The sequence below is a fragment of the Hemicordylus capensis genome, chromosome 2 (genome assembly GCF_027244095.1).
Source record: "Hemicordylus capensis ecotype Gifberg chromosome 2, rHemCap1.1.pri, whole genome shotgun sequence".
Classification (NCBI taxonomy): Eukaryota; Metazoa; Chordata; class Lepidosauria; order Squamata; family Cordylidae; genus Hemicordylus; species Hemicordylus capensis.
In genome coordinates this window covers 286,513,492-286,533,321 of record NC_069658.1, presented here as the reverse complement: position 1 = coordinate 286,533,321, position 19,830 = coordinate 286,513,492, and the positions used below count along the sequence as shown (strand labels likewise).

The window sequence follows — 19,830 nt, the reverse complement described above, 5'->3', positions numbered from 1 at the left end:
TGGTATATCTAGCTTAGTATTGTCTGCACAGACTGGCAGCGGCTTCTCCAAGGTTGCAGGCAGGAATCTCTCTCAGCCCCTTTTTTAGAGATGCCAGAGAGGGAACTTGGAACCTTCCTGCTCTTCCCAGAGTGGCTCCATCCCCTAAAGGGAATATCTTTTAGTGCTCACACATAGTCTCCCATTCAAATGCAACCAGGGTGGACCCTGCTAAGCTAAGAGGACAAGTCATGCTTGCTACCATAAGACCAGCTCTCTTTTCTGTGTCAGTTGATGATGTCAGTTTTCCTGGGGAGGCAGAGTAAGTAATAAAATGAAGTTTGGAAGCAATTTTGCAGTAGATAAGGAAGAACAGACTGAAGTTTAATCCAGACAAGATGAATACTGCGGATTCAGTGACGGTAGAGGAGGTGAAGCCTGCCCTGGATAAGGTTGTGCTCATGTTAAAATAACAGGCTCATGAGAAATATGGCCTTTTCAGTTGTGGTACCTCAAATGCAGAATGGTTTCCCAAGAGAGGAATGCCCGGTCCTTCTTTAAGCCATCCCTTAATATTAGTCCTAGTCTAGCAGGTTTTTAAATGATCTGGTTATTTTTCATTCTCCCTTTACTGTACTGCTATATTCTTATTCAACTGCTGTATTTAAGTTTTAATAGATTATTATTTTATTTTAGATTACGTGATATATTTATTACAGTTTCAAAATGCTATAAGTGGCTTAATATAGAAAGGCAGGATATAAATTACACAATGAGTTAGTTCAGAATCCTGTGATGTCTGAACCATCCCTATGAATGAACGAACACATTTCTCAGAGCATTTCTGAGAAAACAAATTAATGACCTTTCTGTCTTTACAGTGGGTGTCCCTGTACAACCCTTTCTCCTGAATTTTGTCCCCTGAACTTGTCTATTCAGTTAGCAATATGATTAAGAACTCCCCTTTTTCACAATCTAGTCTTCTAGAGTTTAGTAAATTCTTTTCAGAGTATTAACTTACCTATGACTTTTAACTCTGCATTGGAATAAATAGAACCATATTTATTTTCTGCAACACACTGATATAGGCCAGAGTCTGAAATGTTCAACATAGTTATAGTAAGTGTTCCATTTTCAATTTGAATTCTCTCCTAGAACAGAAAAGAAAAGAAAGAAATGAAATGAAATGAAAAAATTAATACTACTTACATTGTTACACTTCCCCAGATTTAAAATGGAATATTTGATTTTTGGGAAGGGGAAGTATGCTCTTCGGTAACAGGAAAAATGAGTAAACGTCTGCATGCACAACCTCAAATTCCCCACCCAACAGATGAGAAGGTGCTATGTCTATAATTATTCACCAACATGTTAATTCCATCTGGATTCACCACCATCCTTCAGTATGTCACACCTGCACTCCACTGATGGATGTTTGACATACTGCTTAATAGCTAGCTTCTAATATACAGGGAATGAGACGTGGGAGTCCAGTGATACTAAGTTCATATGATTTTTGCCCCTGAAGACTGTTCATTAATTCTTATGAGGTGTAAGGGGTGTTGGATTTATAATGAAGACCACTCAAGGGGCTGATAAATCTATTCAGACTTAGTTTTCCAGCCCTATGCAAACAGGTTCAAATTTGACAAGCTTTGAATTCCAACCATTTTAGTTCAAAGGTTTGAACTCGGACCAAACAGGGCATTGAATTGGCAAAGCCAGTCTGAATTGGAACCAAACTGAGCCTGGTTCCTTCAAACCAGTTTGAAGAGGTTCGAGGGCTCAAGCCTTAATTTTAGGTGCTGGTGGCCATTTCTGTCACTTGCTGTGATTTGTTGAGCTCCTGCTTCCCTGATTGGACAGATGTGTCCAGAGGGTAGGCAGGGTCGGTGCTACCATTAAGGCAACTAGGCAGCTGCCTAGCGCACAGACTTCAGTGGGGCATAGAGTGTAAATGGATCTCTCGGCCCACTCATCTGGAGAGATCCATCTCCAGTTGTTGCCAGCTCGGCTGGTAGACACACAGGGACGGGCTTTCTCGGTTGCTGCTCCGAGACTGTGGAACGCACTCCCTACTGAGATAAATCCTCCCCATCTTCGACAATTTTTAGAAAGCATTTGAAAACCCAGCTCTTCACCCAAGTTTTTAAAGTTCTTTAAAATTTTAAGGTTTTAATTTGTAGGTGATCTTTAAATTGTTAAATTGTTTTAAGTTTTTGTATATATTTTAACTTGTTTTATCCTATTGTTAACTGCCCAGAGATGAAATATTGGGATAGTGTACAAATCTGATAGATAAATAAATAAATAAATAAATAAATAAAATGTGTTGACCGGGGAGACCCAAGTTCAAATCCCCATTCAGCCATAAAACTTGCCGAGTGACTCTGGGCCAGTCACTTCTCTCTCAGCCTAACTTATTTCACAGGGTTGTTGTGAAAGAGAAATTCAAGTATGTAGTACACTGCTCTGGGCTCCTTGGAGGAAGAGCGGGATATAAATGTAAATAATAATAATAATAATAATAATAATAATAATAATAATGATGGTAATTGGCGCCCTGGGTGTAGTTCCAAAAGACCTTGAAGAGCACCTCAACACCATAGGGGCCACAGAAATCACCATCAGCCAATTACAAAAAGCAGCTTTACTGGGAACAGCCTATATTCTGAGACGATATCTATAACAATTGACAATAAAATTCTGGCATCCCAGGTCCTTGGGAAGGACTCGATGTCTGGATAAAACAAACCAGTCAATAACACCTGTCTGACTGTGTAAACAAGAAATAATATCTTATTAATATCTTCTTATAATATCTATTATAATATTATAATATTATAATATCTATTATAATATCTTCTTCTTAACAGGCACTAAGAACAAATGCAATAAGAGCAAAAGTCGAAAAATCCATAACAAACAGCACGTTCCGCCTTTGTAAAGAAGCAGATGAAACAGTGGACCACCAGATCAGCTGTTGTAAGAAGATCGCACAGACTGACTACAAAGGCATGACAAGGCAGCAGGGATGATACACTGGAACATCTGCAAAAAATACAAGCTACCTGTAGCCAAGAATTGGTGGGACCATAACATTGAAAAAGTTGAAGAAAATGAAGATGTAAAAATATTATGGGACTTCCAACTACAAACAGACAAACATCTGCCACACAATACACCAGATATAACTGTAGTCGAGAAGAAAGAAAAACAAGACAAAATAATCGACAAAGCAATACCAGGGGATAGCAGAATAGAAGAAAAAGAAATAGAAAAAATCACCAAATACAAAGATCTACAAATTGAAATTGAAAGGCTGTGGCAGAAAAAGACCAAAATAATCCCAGTGGTAATTGGCGCCCTGGGTGCAGTTCCAAAAGACCTTGAAGAGCACCTCAACACCATAGGGGCCACAGAAATCACCATCAGCCAATTACAAAAAGCAGCTTTACTGGGAACAGCCTATATTCTGTGATGATATCTATAACAGCAGCAACAACACTGACAATAAAATTCAGCCATCCCAGGTCCTTGGGAAGGACTTGATGTCTGGATAAAACAAACCAGTCAATAACACCTGTCTGACTGTGTAAACAAGAAATAATAATAATATTTGAGAAAGATAATCAAAAATTGATGTATTACCTATTTTTGCAATTTTAAATAAATTTAGCAGTATCAAGTTTTGTGCTTTTCATTTTTTCTACAAAACGTCTGTGTTTGAAAATCAAAGTTGTAATTTTTTTTGGGGGGGGTGCAAGTACTCACCCTTCCCTAGGACACAAAATAGTCTGGCACTGACCTTGCTGGTAGGCTTTGCAGTGGTGCCAGTCCTGGAGAACTGGTGCCTTGTTGGCCCTGGGGGGAGGGACAAGGGTTGGTGCTCTGAATGGAGGGAGATTCAACTTCTCCTTAAAGGCAGTCCCTGGGCTTGCAAAAGCATTCCTTGCTGAGGTTAGAGAAAGAGCTGTGGCTGCTGTGGCTGCTTTTCTGGCTTGTGCTGGTCTCTGCTGTGCTGGTGTGGTCTGTCCTGCCTGCTTGTTTGTTTGGCTCCGTTCCCCCTCAGCTCCCTTTCATTTTAAAAGTAAATTTTCCTGGCTGTGAGTGGTTGCTGTGTGCTTTCCCTTTTGGGTTTTCCCCAGCACTTTATCTCCTCCTGTTCTGCCCAACTAGCCACTGCCGGGGGGGCCACAGGCCCCGACCCATTTTTTTTAAAATCCCCCCTGCCAACCACCCCCATGCTTCCTTTTTGCTGACTGACTAGCTGCTGTTGTTTTTCTGTGCTGGGTTGACTGACTCTGCCCCCAGCCTCAGCCCCTTTCATTCTGTTTTGGGTTGTTGATGTCTTTTTTGTGGGGAGGGTTGCTGTTTTTATCTGGAGTGAATTCTTTGGCCCAGGCGAGGTGGTGGTGTGAAGGCTCTCCTATCCAGAGGAGCCTGCTGCTGCTGAGCCAGGTCCACGTCGAGATGCAGTGCCAGTGCTGCCACCCCATGCCACGCCTGGCAGTGCAGGGAGCTCTCCTGCCAGGCATGCTGCTTCTGTGGCAGGCCTGGAGGGCTGGGCTCAATGCTTGGGAGTGCAGCCAGACTGTCCCTCTCTCTTGTGCCCCCCACCGCTCCTCTTACCACTCAGTGGGGCCCCCTGATGATATCCAACTCATGGCAGAGTCCAGTTCTGGGTCCTCTGGGGTCGAGTCTGACTCTGAGGAAGTGTCTGCTGCTGTGGAGGAGAAGCCACCTTAACCTCAGCCGGACCCTTCTGGCACACAGGGTGGAAGGGGAGGTGATGGCGGTAGGCAGCCAGATCTCCCCTAGCCATCACCAAAGAGACCCAAGACAGCATCCAGGACATCAATGGTCACTCAGAGCAGTGATGTTTGGTGGCATTTTGACATCCCTCAAAATGCCCCAACTGCTGCTTGCTGTGTTCGCTGCAGGGCACAGGTCAGTTGGGGCAAGGATGCTAAGCATCTTGGCTTAACCTCCATGTGTCTACACATGCAGCAGTGTCACCCAGATCTCCATGCCTTTTCTGGCAGTGCTAGTGTGCCTGCTATTAGAACTGACAAGGGCCTTGCAAAGGCTTCCTTGAAGCAGGGCACACTGCTGGCCAAGCAGTGGACACAGTTGTCGGTCAAGATGTGTCCTAGTCATGTGGACCCATGTCTTCTCACCTGCCTCATAGGGGAGATGATGGTCACTGACAACCACCCTTTTCAGATGGTTGAGAACCCCAGCTTCCACTGGATTATCCAGATGCTCACAGAGGCCCCATGATCCCCTCAAGAATCATCTTCAGCTGGACCATAGTTCCCTCCCTTTATGTGAGATGCAAGGAGCTTGTGTCAGCCTTGCTGCATGCAGCGTTGCCTGGCACCAGCATGCATTTCACCACTGATCTCTGGAACAGTGTCAGTGGAATGCACGTTGTTTTCCTGGCTCTGGCTGTTCACTGGTGAGGCTTGGAGAGAGAGGGGACCTCCAGTGCTGCTTCTGGCTCCAGCGGATCCCACACCACATTTCAGCTCAGGTGGGCCATCTTGCATGTGGAGACCTTGGATGTCAAACACACCAAGGAGGAGGTGACAGCCATAATTGGCTGCCAAACCAAGGAGTGGATAGGTGTGTTGCCACACCTCCGCTGTGGCTTCATTGTAACAGACAATGACTCCAACATTACAGCAGTGGTTGAGTCAGTGTTGGTGTGTGTGAACATCCGCTGCATGGCACACACACTCCACCTGGCTGTGAGCAATACCCTTGGCCTCAAGGAGGCAAAGGCATCCAAGGAACAGGGCTGTCTACTTCATGGTGCTGTTTCTGCCATGGCTGCACTTGTAGAGAAGTCCTGCAAGATTGCAGGTCACTTCCACCTGAGTGAGAAGTCCTGGTGCCTGCTTCATGAGTGGCAGCATGAGTATGACCTTCCTCACCATCTCATCCCCCACAGACGTAGATAACTGGTAGAACTGCACCTTAATCTTTTTCCAGTGCCTGCTGGAGCAGGAGGTGGCCCTAGACAACCTGGTGAGGACCAAGGCCTTGGGTGTGTGTGACTTCTCCAACTCAAAGTGGAAGCTCATGTCTGAGATGGTATCAGCACTTGGGCCCTTCTTGTTCGCAACAAAGTCTCTGAATGCCGATGCCACTCCTCTGTGCCAGGCCCTGCTTGCAGCTATTCTCCTGGAAAAGCTGATGGGTGAACTCCAGACTTCTCTGACCACACCAGAGGGCTGTGCGCTGAATGGACAACTGAGGTTGTCGACAGGCTGTTTGGTGTGTTGAGTGACAGAGAGGAGTATGTCCTAGCTTATTTCGGAGACCCAACCATCAAGGGAAATTTTGTTTGGGAGAATGACTTGTCCAGGTGGACAGACCTCCTGGTCCAGAGAATTAGAGAGGAGGAGGATCATAGGACCAGAGAGCAGGAGGGAGGTGATGGTGTGCCCCCGAGCATGCGTGACCCACACCCAGCATCAGTAGTGCACACGACCCTTCCTCTCCCACCCTTTCTTCCCATTCTAGCAATATGGCATCCCAGGCAGTGGCACCAACACGGCAGGCAGTTCCTCCCACTAAATCAGCCCAGTAGTTTAAGTGGGTGTGCCTTGGCACCTTGCCCATTTTGCCTGAGGCTTGGCCTACCAAGCCCTCGGGTGCTGCACAATGCATTGCCCAGTACCTGGAGGAGCCTGTGGAAGAAGACCCAATGATGGACTGTGAGTAGTTCTGGGAAACCCACTGTCAAGACTGGCCATACCTGGCGGTGGTTGCTGTGTGCCTCCTCTCCTGCCTCCCAACCAGCGTCCAGAGTGAGCTGGTGTTCTCACGTGCTGGTGACATGGAAACACCCACTTGGTCTCGGATGTACCCTGGCTTGGTGGAACAGTGGTTTTCCTCAAGGTAAACCTCACCCTGATGGGCTACCCAAGCTGGAAGTTGAGCTGGGTGAGTGATTGGCCCATGGTTGACTCATGGTGTTGGTCACCTTACCAGCAACAGCTTCCGCTCATCCCTCCCCTTCCTCTTCCTTCTTCAGCTGTGTCATGTCACAGCATGCCTCTAGTGCTGTGACATGACAACACACATGACAACACTGGACACACACATTGGCATGACCCATGATGCTGAACATCCTTCTGGTTCCACCTGACTACAACACTCAGCGGGCCATGGGCACACACACAAACACTAGGCGGTTGTGCCAGTGCGGCACTGTGTATATTTGTATATGTGTATATTTCTTAATGTGTAGATTTGAAAATATGTAAATATGCAGATTTTTGAATGTGTACATAGATGACTTGTCTTGTGGGGGAGGCAGCAGGGGTTGGGGACTGTAAAAATGTAAATCTGCAAATGTGTAAAACTTTAAATACTTGAATATTTAGAACCAGCTGCTCTAAATGTGTAGAAGTATTGTAGAGACATATGTGTACAGGGGTGTGTGTGTGTGTGTGTGTGTGCGTGCATGGAGGTTTTTGTTGTGTGTGTGTGTGTGGTGGAGACTAGAGGTTTCTCTTTGTGTAGATAGTGTTTTGGAAGCTTTGCTTTGTGTAGATAGTTGGTGTGTGTACAGCTGTTCTGTAGATGGATGTGTGTATGTATATACTTGTATATAATCTATTTCTGCAATGTCTCTATAGGCCTACCTCACCGTAATAAACTTACTACGATATAGGACCACCTTTTTCTTTTCCCTCTTCAGTTTAGTTCTAGCACACACACACACACACACACACACACACAAGCACCAACGCATGCACCACCAATGATGAGTCTGGTGTTAATACATGTTTGGGGCCTCTGTGGCCTCCAGCAAAGATGTGTAGAGATGCCAGTCTGAGGCTGCTTTTGCTTGTAGGCACACCACATGCACAAAGAGAAGAGAAGAAAAAATATTAAGGTGCAATATTTTAAGTTCTCATCGAATGTGGTTTGTTTTTGCCTCACCCTCTTTCTTTGCAGTTTGCTTGTCAGGTTGGTTTTGCTGCCTTGTACCATAATGCTAGGTCTTGCTAGGTGTTTGTTTGTGGCAGTAGCAGTAGTAGTATTTGATGTTTGGTTTGGTTTCCTTGGTTTTGTAGTTGTGCACTGTGCTGGCAGGTCTGTCTCTGTTGTCGTTTTTTGGTTTACAGCTTGCTTTAGTTGCATGCTTGTTGGATTGCAGCCTGCTAGGGGCACAAAGCCAGGGTGGGTGGTATGCATTCATTCATGGATTCTATTCAGAACAGCACCCACCAGTTCACACACAGGTCACCAGGTCAGGTCACACAGGTTGGATTTCTTAATGGAATCCAATGCATGCATTGAAGGGATAGCAAAAATTGAGGGGGGGGGGACATTTTAAAAAACCGTGAAGCCCACTGGCTTGGGGCTCCCAGGGAGAGTTTTGGACAGACCGGCCTTGCTCCCAAACTCACTTTGGGCTGCCCAGGCACCTCCCAAGGGGGCAGATGGGGCAGCTTCAAATCCTCATTCTTCCCTATGGGGAAAATGCAAAATATGTAAAAATAAATCTTTTTTAAAAATCATTTAATATCGCAGGAGTGTCTGATTGCTTTGGGGTTTTGGTGGTTATTGGCACCCATGGGTGCCCACCACACACTTTGCTTTTGTGCCCCTAGGTGCTCTGCATAGGGAATAATGGGCTAGTTCGAGTCCCCATTATACCCTATGTAGAATCTTTTAGAACTGTGTAGTAGTAATTAGCATTATAACTGGTTTGAGTTGGGTTTGAATTCAAACCAAACCCACCCTGGTTCAAGGTCAGTTTGAATTCTAACCAAACCACCCAAACCAGTTTTGTGCAGATCCCTATATGGTAGAAGAATATAATACAGTATCAAAAACTAAATAAATCAGTTGCTGATAATCCAGCAATCCATTCTGGATGTGAGAGACAGAATGATCATGTTAAGCTCATTTGCTTAAACAGGCTTCCTAATTCATTTTAACAGAAGAAGCAAAACTATATATTCAGTTGCATAACAGGATCTGTCCCCCTCAGTTTAATTGAACACAGAAGACCTTTGTGTGATCATCAGGAAGCATGTGTGGCTGGGTGTATGAATTAATAACCAAATATACAAAACTATACCATTGTAATAATTAAAGATAATGCTAACTGTGCCAAATCTTTGTAAGATTCCTGAATTTTGCAGCACAGAGAAGACTGCCACCTGTTGAATAGAAGAAAACCCACTTCAGCATTCTGAGTTTTTCTCAGAGGATTCTCATCCAAGAATTGACCCATTCCAACCTTGCTTAGCTTAAAAATTTCATGAGAACACAGCCTCAGGTTGTATTGCTGGTACACAGCAAGCTAATTAACAACATTCCATTACTTATCCACTTTTTACTTCCAAGGAGCCAGCTACAAATATCTTCTGCATACTTAGTTCTACCTGCAGGCTGTTTACTGTTCTCATAGTGAATTCTACTTTCAGAGTCTTCCTCTCTTTTACGCACACACACAAACCACTTTAACACAGACACTTCATTTCATGAGGAAGACCAACTCCTCCATCTTTCCCACCTGAATTGCTTTTGACTTATGTAAGCAACCATATGAATAAAACATTCACACACAAAAACAATGGATAGATGACAACGTGAATGGACAGGAAGAACTGGTTTGAATTATACAGTACAAAAAACGTTACACACAACTTTTTAAAAGAAGGAAATAAAGAAGGCAAGGAAAGGAGCTCCCAGTCAGCAATTCCATGAACTATTGGTTGGGGAAGGGAAGTGCTGCTGGGGCTGATGGGCTGCATCCTCAGCCTTGGCCCCACCCCTTGTGTCTGACATCAGACACAAGGGGTGGGGCTTGGGGTGTGCATGCGCTTTGCACATACAATTGTAAACCCTAGGGGGCAAGGGAGCCACCGGATGGCTTTGTCCTCCAGCCGCAGCCAAGCTCCCTATACCCCTTCTTTAGATATACCATATAAGAATAATAGAACCCGCTTGCCATAGGGGAAGGGACTTCTTAAGGTACATTTGGTCCTGTCATTTAGGACTCTATAAGCACTTGAATTGTTCCTGAAAGCTAATTGGAAATCTCAAAGCTCAGTAACAATACGTTCCCAAGCTGTGAACAAGGGACAGTACAACCCTATGTGGCACAGTCATATCTTCCTTTCCCAGAACAAAATGGATTCTAGCTATCAATATTTCATCTGGTCTCAAGTTTATCAACCCTTACCCAGTCCTGTAGAAAACCCTGTAGGCTTTGTAGCAGAGAAGACTGCTCCAGAATTCACAGTAAATACAAAATGGGGCTGAGAGTTCCAGCATACTGGTAAGATCTTACTGCAAACACCAAGCGACATGAGCCAGTGGCATCATATAAATGTCATATGAAGCACCAAGACCATACTTGCAGGGTATCTTCAGTTCTCACCAAATACCAAAGGCCTTCCAACCTGATCAATTGTGTTGAATGCTGTTGACATGTCCAGTAAGACAAGCCGGGTCACGCTTCTCTTTTGAAGTTCCAGTTATAGACTACCCACCCAGGGGAGTAGCTAGGAGAAAGGGGGCCACCACTCCCTGGTGGCCCCTTGGAGTGAGAGAGATCATGAAGAAAATAGGGAGGGGTGGAACTGGAGGTCTCTCAGGAGCTGAGGGGCCTGGGTTATTTGAACTTGTCCGCTCAATTATAGCTACGCACCTGTACCCACCTCATGGAAAATAATGTTTAGGATATAGGGTTCAGACTGCTAGTGCAGAAATTGAACTTTCACGCTGCCAAACTGCATGTTACACTCTTGAAAGCAATGTATCTATCAGCTACTTACAGAGAGAGAGAGAGAGAGAGAGAGAGAGAGAGAGAGAGAGAGAGAGAGAGAGGATTAACAAAAGGCCTGTATCATTTACAGGCTTTGGACAGAAACCCAAATCACACTGTTTCTTACAGAAATGGTGGTGGTCTTACCTCTGATGTGAGTGGCTGGCTATTTTTAAACCAACTATATGAAGGTCTTGGATTTCCACTTGCTTTACATTCCCAAGACAAAGTATCATAGAGAGATAAGAAGGCATTCTGAATGCTTCTTGTCCATTCAGGGAGTGCTGTATTAAAAAAACCCACAACCAACAGAGAACTATTATAATGTTGTTTTATTATAGCCAGTCACATACCAAAGGCCTAGGACAGGTAACACATTCAAAACATAGTCATAGAAACAAACATATTAAAAACATGTGTTCTGTATCTCTTCAGGGGAGGATTAGTTAAGGACTCTAGTCCTATCCAGCTATTATAAATTGGGTATTTATTTATTCATTTTTTCATTTATTTCAAATGTGTGTCTCTGGGAGGTTTACAATAAATCCAACACAATCAGTACAGCATTAAAAAAATACTAAGACAATTTTAAAACCACATTAAAATCCAATTAAAAGCTTGGGTGAATAGGTAAGTTTTAAGCAGCTGCATAGACTATTCTTGAGATTATGCCTGGAAGCCACAACATCACCATGTTGCATCCTTAAAAATCTTGCCCTTCACTCTTATATCTAACTCCCACCCACAGTATCAAATGCTGGGGCACCCTAATCATGGGAAGAATCTCTCTGCAAATAATGTTTGTCTCTTTAGATGAACAGGATAAGAATGGAAAGTGGCACACATCACAGGGTGGGTGGGGTTTCCAAGCATGTTCTCGAGAGCTATATTAAGGCATGTACTTGACTAAGTTGAAGAGTAGTTATTTGTCTGGTTGTTTTGTCTATTACAACTACATGTTAGATGGGCTTAAGAAATATACATTAAAATCAACAGCATAAAGTAAAATATCAACAGCATAAAGTTTATCCAAATTGACTTGGTCCCAGCCAGTGGAAAGCACTGCAGATGCTGGAGCAATGGTATCCCTATTATAGCTGATTACTCTGTTCCATGATGAGTTTATAATTGGTAATAGTGCTTAAAAGAAATATAAAGAGACACACAAAGGCTCACAAAGAACTTTGCACTTAGACACGGAAATGCAAAATAGAATATTTTCCCTACATCTTTCCTACTAATTCCTAGTCCTTTGTTTTGACAAAAGAAAGCCTCCTTCTGTAGCCCATAACTCCTCTGCCCTGGTATATGCAAATTCCACTCTGAAGTTTTCTCGACATGACTAGCTTCAGAGAATGGGAAGTTCAAGAAGTTCAGGTATTGCCAGGGACAAAACCCAGTACAGGGCCCACTGCCCAAATTAGAGTTGCACAGGACACTCAAGAAAGCTGAAGACCATAAAAGGGAATTCTCAGTTTGTACAATCTGTTTCTAGAAGATTTAGGGGTTATTGAGGGCATCTTTCTAGAATGCCCCTCAAATCCTGGTACTGGACTAGAGGTTGGGAAACAGATTAAAAAGGACATATGGAAATACAAAATAGAATATTTCCCTACATCTTTCATACTAATTCCTAGTCATCTTCTTCTTTATATTTTAGCCAAAGTGAAGGGAAGAACATTGGCATAGAGAAAGGGGAGCTCTTGTGTCCATCTCTCACATATAATGAAATACTTTGATGGGCCATTTAAACAGCTCTAAGGAATCAGTCAGTGTTTAATCCTGGACAAGAGCATTTACTGTATGCTCTTCAAGTGTAAACAAAGTTGTTCTCTTTAAATGTTTTATGTAAATAAAGTGGTTTGGTTTCTGCTGTATATTAACCTTTATAGCTTCAGCATGCCACACTTTATATGTGTCAGTCTTCCACTAATGCACAATATTGTATATTCACTGAATTCGAAACTATATTTCAATTTCAACTTTTTGATAATTACAGTAATAAACTGAACATCAAGTTATGTTAATCCTTGATATTTCCCTGTGAGGAGCAAATATGTTCTGTAGAGTACAGTATATACTGTATTTCCCAGTGTTACTGACATTCTTTGCATCAGTAACTGAATTCACTTACCATATATAAACAGTTGGCCTTTTGCAACATTCCTTCCCCGAATGTTTCCCACAATACATTCATAAGAACCTTCCTCTTCCTGCTGAAAGTCAGGGATTTCCAGGATTCCTTTGGATGTGTTGATTTTTCTAGCCAATGGACTGCCATCAGATCTCTTCCAGTTGATACTGGGAACAGGACTAAATAAATGCACTACATTAGCAAATATGGAAGTCTAGGCTATGCTTTTAATATGAGTTACTTTTTATATGATGATTTTTTAAAGTAGTATGCAAATTTGTAGCAGGCTACTCCCTGGGTACCAATCTTTGAACTTAGGATCTGGCAAAATGCCAGTACTTAATTTTTGAACATGGGCATTAGCTTTAACATTAACATTGCCATTCTTGATCATATTGGATGAAAACTGGGAAGAACTGCAGCTTCACGACTGGTTGAGTAATCCAACCACTTTCATAGGGGATGGTATGTTAAAGTTGTTATTGAATATGTAAAACCCTATAATTCCCCACCCTGCTGACACATACACATCAAATAGTGGAATATTAGTATTTGGCTATAATTGCAAAAACCTAGAAGCTAATGTCTTGTACTGTAGTTGTTTTTGAAATTTAGTGTCACCTATTCCAAGGCAACATTTGAACTGAATATGCTTTTATTGTTGCTCACAGTAATAATTTGGCTCAGAAATATGCATTGTGTGGCTTTGGTTTAAGCACGTCCTTGAGTTATGCAGAGCTATGACTATGATGGCAATGTAGGATGACATACAAGATGTGAATTTCTATAGTGCCTTAAGTGGGTGGAATACCATGGAAACCTCCAAGCAACAGAAAATTATTTATCCAGTAGAATGGGAAGCTAGTTGTATAATAGAATAATGGATTGTCCAAATTACTTCATGAAATGTTGCAATGAGAGGTAAGAAACATATCAGGTAAATATCAAATAGGTAATTAATGCTTAGTAAAATTATATTAAAAATGTCAACAAATAGGTCTTTGGAGCCTTTCAGCACAAACACAAATTACCAAGCACATATTAAAGTTTGTGGCAATGCACACTAAGGAACATATGGCCATATAATTATTTATGCTGAATAATTCACATGACCAATCTGCTGCATGTGTGGTGCAATTTGGGATGAAATAAAAATGCCCCTTCATGCTCAGAATAGTTGTGTGAATCAGCCACCTCATAATGTACTGTAGCCATTTAATAAGAATAAGTAGAAATAAATCTGAACAGAATAAGAAAAATAAAAAAGTCTACTTAAGACTAAAATCATGACAGAAGAAACATATGTTAGGGAGTAAACAAGATGGGCATATGGTATCCAAATAAATAGAAAAATTTCTACTTGTTCCAGTTATAGTTTGTTTGTTTGTTTATTTATTGTTAAATTTATATACCGCCTTTCATTAAAGCAATCCCAAGGCAGTTTACAGCAAAATATTTAAACACAAGATGGTAAAAAAGACACAAATAAAATATTAAGTCAAAAAAAATTAAACAAATCTGATTAAAAATTTAAAACAAAGGCATGAAAGCAGTACAGACTATAAAGAGCAGCAGCAGAGAATCAAATAAATGCCTGGGCAAAAAGCCAAGATTTTACACTTTTTCTAAAAGCTATGATGGAGACCGAGGAGCGAATAGCTACCAGGAGAGCATTCCAGAGTCTGGGGGCAGCAACAGAGAAGGCCCTGTCCCGTGTGCACGACAACCGAGCCTCCCTCATTGTCAGCACCCGGAGCAGAGACCCCTCAGATGACCTCGTTGAGTGGGCAGCAACCCTTGGGAGCAGGCGGTCCCTCAGGTATCCTGGGCCCAAGCTGTTAGTTGCTATTGTTCAGGCTAACCCCCTTTGCTAAATTTTTCATTAGAACAAATAAAATTGTTAAATTAAGTTGCATGAAATTGTCTTGAGAATGAATCCACTGAGTGTGGAAAAAAGTAATGTGTGTTGCCTTAAGAACCACAGGAAAAAAAGTAGGAAATGAATATATGCATGTCAAAGAGTTCTGTGGCAACTTAAAGACTGGCAAATTTATTGTGACATGAGATTCTATACGCTACAGCCTATTTAATCAAATACAGTCCACAACAGATGTATCACCAATGCCATTATCTATGTGTATATCTGCACCTATGGACCAAATGCAGTTACTTTTTAAATCAGCCTGAGCAAAGAAGAGATCCCTCAAACTGGTTGCTTTCGAGAACAAATAAAAGCTTCACTTTGAGTAGCTCATTACAAATCAAAATGATAAAACATTAGGCATAAATATAAAAGAGGAAGTTGAGGATTATAAATTCAAGAAAAAAGAGCAGAGGAATGATGATGAGCATAAAAGAAGAAGAACCAAAAGGACTGGAATCAGAACTTGGTAGACTAGAAAAAGCGTCATCCTGCTTTGCATTTTTTATAGCTTTTCATCATTTTTATTTATATTTGGAGCGATGTACTTTATATGATGAAATGCTCAAGTGTGAACAAGGCTATAAATACTGCTTGAGTTTTGAGTAACATCAGAAAACACACAAGGTTCACTTTCATGATTTAGTATGTCACCAGAACACTTTGAAATATTAATAGTCTTGAATTTCACGGTTGCCTTTCATGCTACTGCAAAGGAAAGTAAGCTGCTTTGCGGAACTAGAAAGGCAGCAAACATTTCATAACAGCTTTTAAAAGGCTTTGAATCAATGTTGGTGATGTTGCCATTGTTGCTGATGATGCTACAGAAAGATATGCAATACTAATATTTCAAATTGAATGCAAATCCATTTGAGACAAATAGTTCTAATTCAGGCAGATAAAAATGTTTGTTCTGTAGATTGTCAGCACTGGAAAAAAGAATAGTAGAAAAACAGAAAAACACCAACTTTTAGCACAATATCTCAATCTGCAAGATAAAGCTCACAGTTTAATACTGTAGCATTGCAATATATTTTGCTCTTTCCTCTCCCAGTGTGGGGCAGCTGGTATTTGAACTTGAAAAATAGACATTTAATATCTCAGGTTTCAAAAGAGTTATTCTGTAACAAGCCAGCCAGTCAAACAAAAATGGTCTACTTAAATCAAAGGCCTCATTTTGTTAAGCCAATAAGTATTTTCTCTAATGGGTTGATCCAGGGGCGTAACCACCAATGTACACTGGGAACATAAGCCACCTTGCACTCAGAAGCCATCGCACCCCCAGAAGCTGCCTCCTGCTCCACCTCCTTTCTCCTTCTCCCTCTTTCTCCTCCTCCCACCACTGCTGCCACCATTACAGGAGAATACCATGCATCCCATCTCCGTACTCACGGCTCCAAGAGCCTGCCAGGAGTTCCTGGCAAACACTTCGATAGCAAATGAGGGGATACGATGCAGTGTGAGAGAAGCATAGTGTCCCCCAATTGCCCCCAAACAGTGGGGAGCATAATGGAAGTGGTGGCAGTCACGGTGAGAGGAGGAAGCAGGCAGCATGGCAAGGCAAGGCAGCGGGCAGTGCAAAAGTGCTAACACTGGCCCCACAAATAAGCACCTTGACCCAGGCCCCAGCAGTGGTTGTCAGAGAAGAAACAGTAGTGTTGCCAATTTCTCCTGCAATCTAGAGTAGCTATACTGGGGGAAATAGTTTCCACTTGGAAATGCAACTTCAACTACAAAGGGATTTAAGAGGAAGTCCATTGTTAGGCAGAATGACTCCTCCGGAGATCTTTTGGAGCAAATTGCAATACACATTAAACTCCCAAAGGATATGGAAGCCCAAAGGATACGGAAGGAATTATTGGGCAGGTGCTAAAGTATGGCTATGACCTAAAGGGCAACTGGCAAGAGGTGCCTGGAGTGCTACAAAGCTTAGAACAAGACTTTTGCTAGGCTCTTGCTAAGTATATAGCATATATGTAGTTATAATGCTGAGTTGGTTTGGTAGGAAATCTTTTCCAGAACCAAGTTGTAGGATTGCCTAGATTTCTTTCTCCTATGATTTACAAAGAATATCTTGGTTTGTCCACGGATCTTTAAAACCGTTAAGAATGTATTTGTGCTGTGTGTGTGTGTCCCCCCCCCCCGCCGCCTTTTCTTTCTTTTTTGCTCTTTGTTCTTTATAGTGGTGCCTAACATTTTGGCTAAAATGAAAAGGGGATTAATTTAGGTTTATTCTCTCTGCTCTGTTTGCTGTCAGATTATCTTGCAGGTTAGAAAAAAGAACACTAGTCAACTTCTCTGAACACAATATAACTCTGGAGATTTAAAGAGCTGTGTTCTCTTTTGAATGCAACTCTTTTTGATCCCCTAAAGTTCATCTCTGAACCAGAGCTTGGAGAAATTTGTTGACATTTCTATAATGGATCTGACTGAGGACTGGTTGAAGGCTGAGCAGGATAGCCCCTACTCTGCTTTCCAGGAATGAATTTGCCCTGTTTGTTCTTGGGGAATAATTCAAATTCAGAACTACTGCATGACCTAAACTTATATACATTTAATCGATACATTTATAAATAACAGGGCAAATCCAAATTAAGTTAATCATGACTAAATAAATTGAAATGTTTCAGACATAAGTTAGTCATGACTAACATGTTTGATTGATTTCAGTTGTGCTTAATCTGTTTTCTAGTTTCCCAGTGTGAATTATTATGATTGCAATGGCTTACATAATGAAGAACATTACTCAGAGTAGTGTCATTGAAATTTCCTAACTTGTCCTTTTAATTTCAAGGAGACTAGTCTGATTAATTTTCATGATCATGTCAGCCACCAGCTGCAACAGTTCTGCTGCTGAGGATCAGCGGATACATGCGCTATAGTCCCTGGCTTTTTGCTTTAGAAATCCAAAATATGCTTGCATTGGAGGAGATATAAAAGCTCATCTCAGTGTAGGTTCATCTTAGCCTTTTATGGACTCAGTGAAGATGTTACTAATGACTGCAAACTTTTGAGACTTATGAAACTGCCTTACACTATGTCTGGCCTTTGATCCATCTAACTCAGTATTATTTATTCTTACTGGCAGCAGCTTTCCAAGGAATTAGGCAGCAAAGTTAGTTCTCAGCATTGTTATAATTTAACTTATATTGCCACCTGACAATCAGCATTGTTATAACAATCAGCATAATTATAACTTAAATTACATTGCCACTTGAGGCAAATGTTGATGTCTACATGCCACATCTTCTTGTAAACAGAGGGGGATATGGTTCCCTGCACAGGTATTTTGGCCCCTACTTGGTGAACAATTGAAAAGGGGGGGGGGAGAGGTTGGACACACACTGGCCCCATTCAAATGTAATTTGCCCACCCCCATCCACATTTGAATGTACTGGAGAGCATCCTCTCTGCAATCAGCAAGACTGCAAAGAGGCAGGGGAGCTGGATGTGCAGGCTTCCTTCTTTACAGAAAGACAGCCCACACAGTCAGTCAGTCAATCAGGGAGAGAGATAGGGATGAGCTTCCTCCCTCAACTCCAGTCCAGCCAAATGCAGCTTACAGTGCTGCATTCAGATGAAAAGGAGGCTCCCTGGACATTTGGTTTGAAGCAATAAAACTCATCACAAATGGAGTGTTCACACTGGTGTCTCATCAGCGTGGCCCCTTACTGAAATGCCTATGGAACATCCCTAGAGTTCTAAGCTGTTAAGCTAAAGGCTTGTCTAAACAGAAAAGTCTTCTTGTGCAGAAAGAAAGTGAGGGAGTCTTCCTGAGCAGAACCTCCACAACAGAGAAGGCCTTCTCATATACTTCTGCTAGCCACAAATGGCAGAAGTATATGCCAGCTATACACCTCTGAAAGTGGCAAGATCATCAAATGATCTAATTAGATGGTAATGTTAATACAGGAAGAGATGGTCCTTAAGCTATTCTGTCATTACGCCATTTAGGACTACTGTATATAAATGATAGCCAATACTTTGAATTGTTCCACAATGAACTTCTTTGTTCCCTCCTTGGAGCTCATCTAAAGTGAACCAGTTCTTCTTCAGTTTTGACCAGACAGCTGCCTGTACTGCCTGTTAGACTGGGTTTCTCCCAAAAACCTCAGACTCTTTAACAAGATAGAGCAGGGTTAGGACCTGGGATTTTATCCCAGGGCCTTCCAGTCCTTCACAATCATTTGTCACTTTTCATTTCTAATGTAGATAAATTTTTTACAGAATAAAATTAATTAAATTGGTTCCATATTTGTTACAAGGAAGTTATTGTATTGATCTTATGGGACACACTCTCTCCCTCTCGTGCTCTCTCTCATTTCCAGATTTCCAGTATCTCTGTCTTACTATGAAGCATTTTGTGACCAGGTCAAAGAAAAGATGTGATTGGAATAGACTGTACTAGATTGATATAGATCATGGGTGGCATTCATGAAAGCATCTCAGGCCATATTTAGCTATGGGCGAATGAGTCCTGTCCATTCAAACTGGATACAGAACATTATGCCAAAATAATCATCCATTTTCAAACTGTTTTCAGGGTTCCTTCCTTCCTTCCTTCCCTCCCTCAAAAACAAAAGAAAACAGTATATTCATCAAAATCAGTTGTTTAAAAAGCCAGATTGTTGGAGAATGAGGCAGGGGATCAAGAATTCATGTATGCTTTTGTTTCCTAGAAATGAAATATTTGCATATTTTCTAGCCTTTCAGCAGTTTGTTTAACTTTATTTGTAACTTTTAGAATATGAAAAAGTTGGCAATCAGCTACCAAAGCTAGAGGCATGACTCCATGAGGATAGGCCTCTTCTGTCAACCTGTCAACTCAGGTTTACTTTAGCCTGTAATGAGGCTGTCCTCTTTTTTTCTGTTTCAATACCAAATACTCATAATTACTTCCTCGGGGATCATTCCCAACACTCTCTCTCTTATTCCTTGTCTTTATACTCCTTTAAAACCAAAACAACAACAAACAAAAAAACTTCTCCATGAGAC

The 19,830-nt window shown here is 41.9% G+C and overlaps 1 protein-coding gene across 6 annotated transcripts in view; it reads right to left on the bottom strand.

Moving 5' to 3' along the window:
* The window catches only part of CNTN6 (contactin 6), a 350,488-nt gene that overhangs the window by 103,312 nt on the left and 227,346 nt on the right, over positions 1-19,830 (bottom strand). For 5 of the 6 annotated variants that reach the window (XM_053303087.1, XM_053303088.1, XM_053303086.1 and 2 more), the window contains 3 exons: positions 12,915-13,093; positions 10,928-11,064; positions 1,001-1,130 (listed from right to left, as the gene is read on the bottom strand). In XM_053303087.1, the coding sequence (XP_053159062.1) occupies positions 1,001-1,130; positions 10,928-11,064; positions 12,915-13,093 (446 nt within the window). Of the gene's footprint in view, positions 1-1,000; positions 1,131-3,787; positions 3,844-7,778; positions 7,869-10,927; positions 11,065-12,914; positions 13,094-19,830 lie in introns of those variants that run through there. The other variant, XM_053303091.1, reaches the window with a different exon arrangement.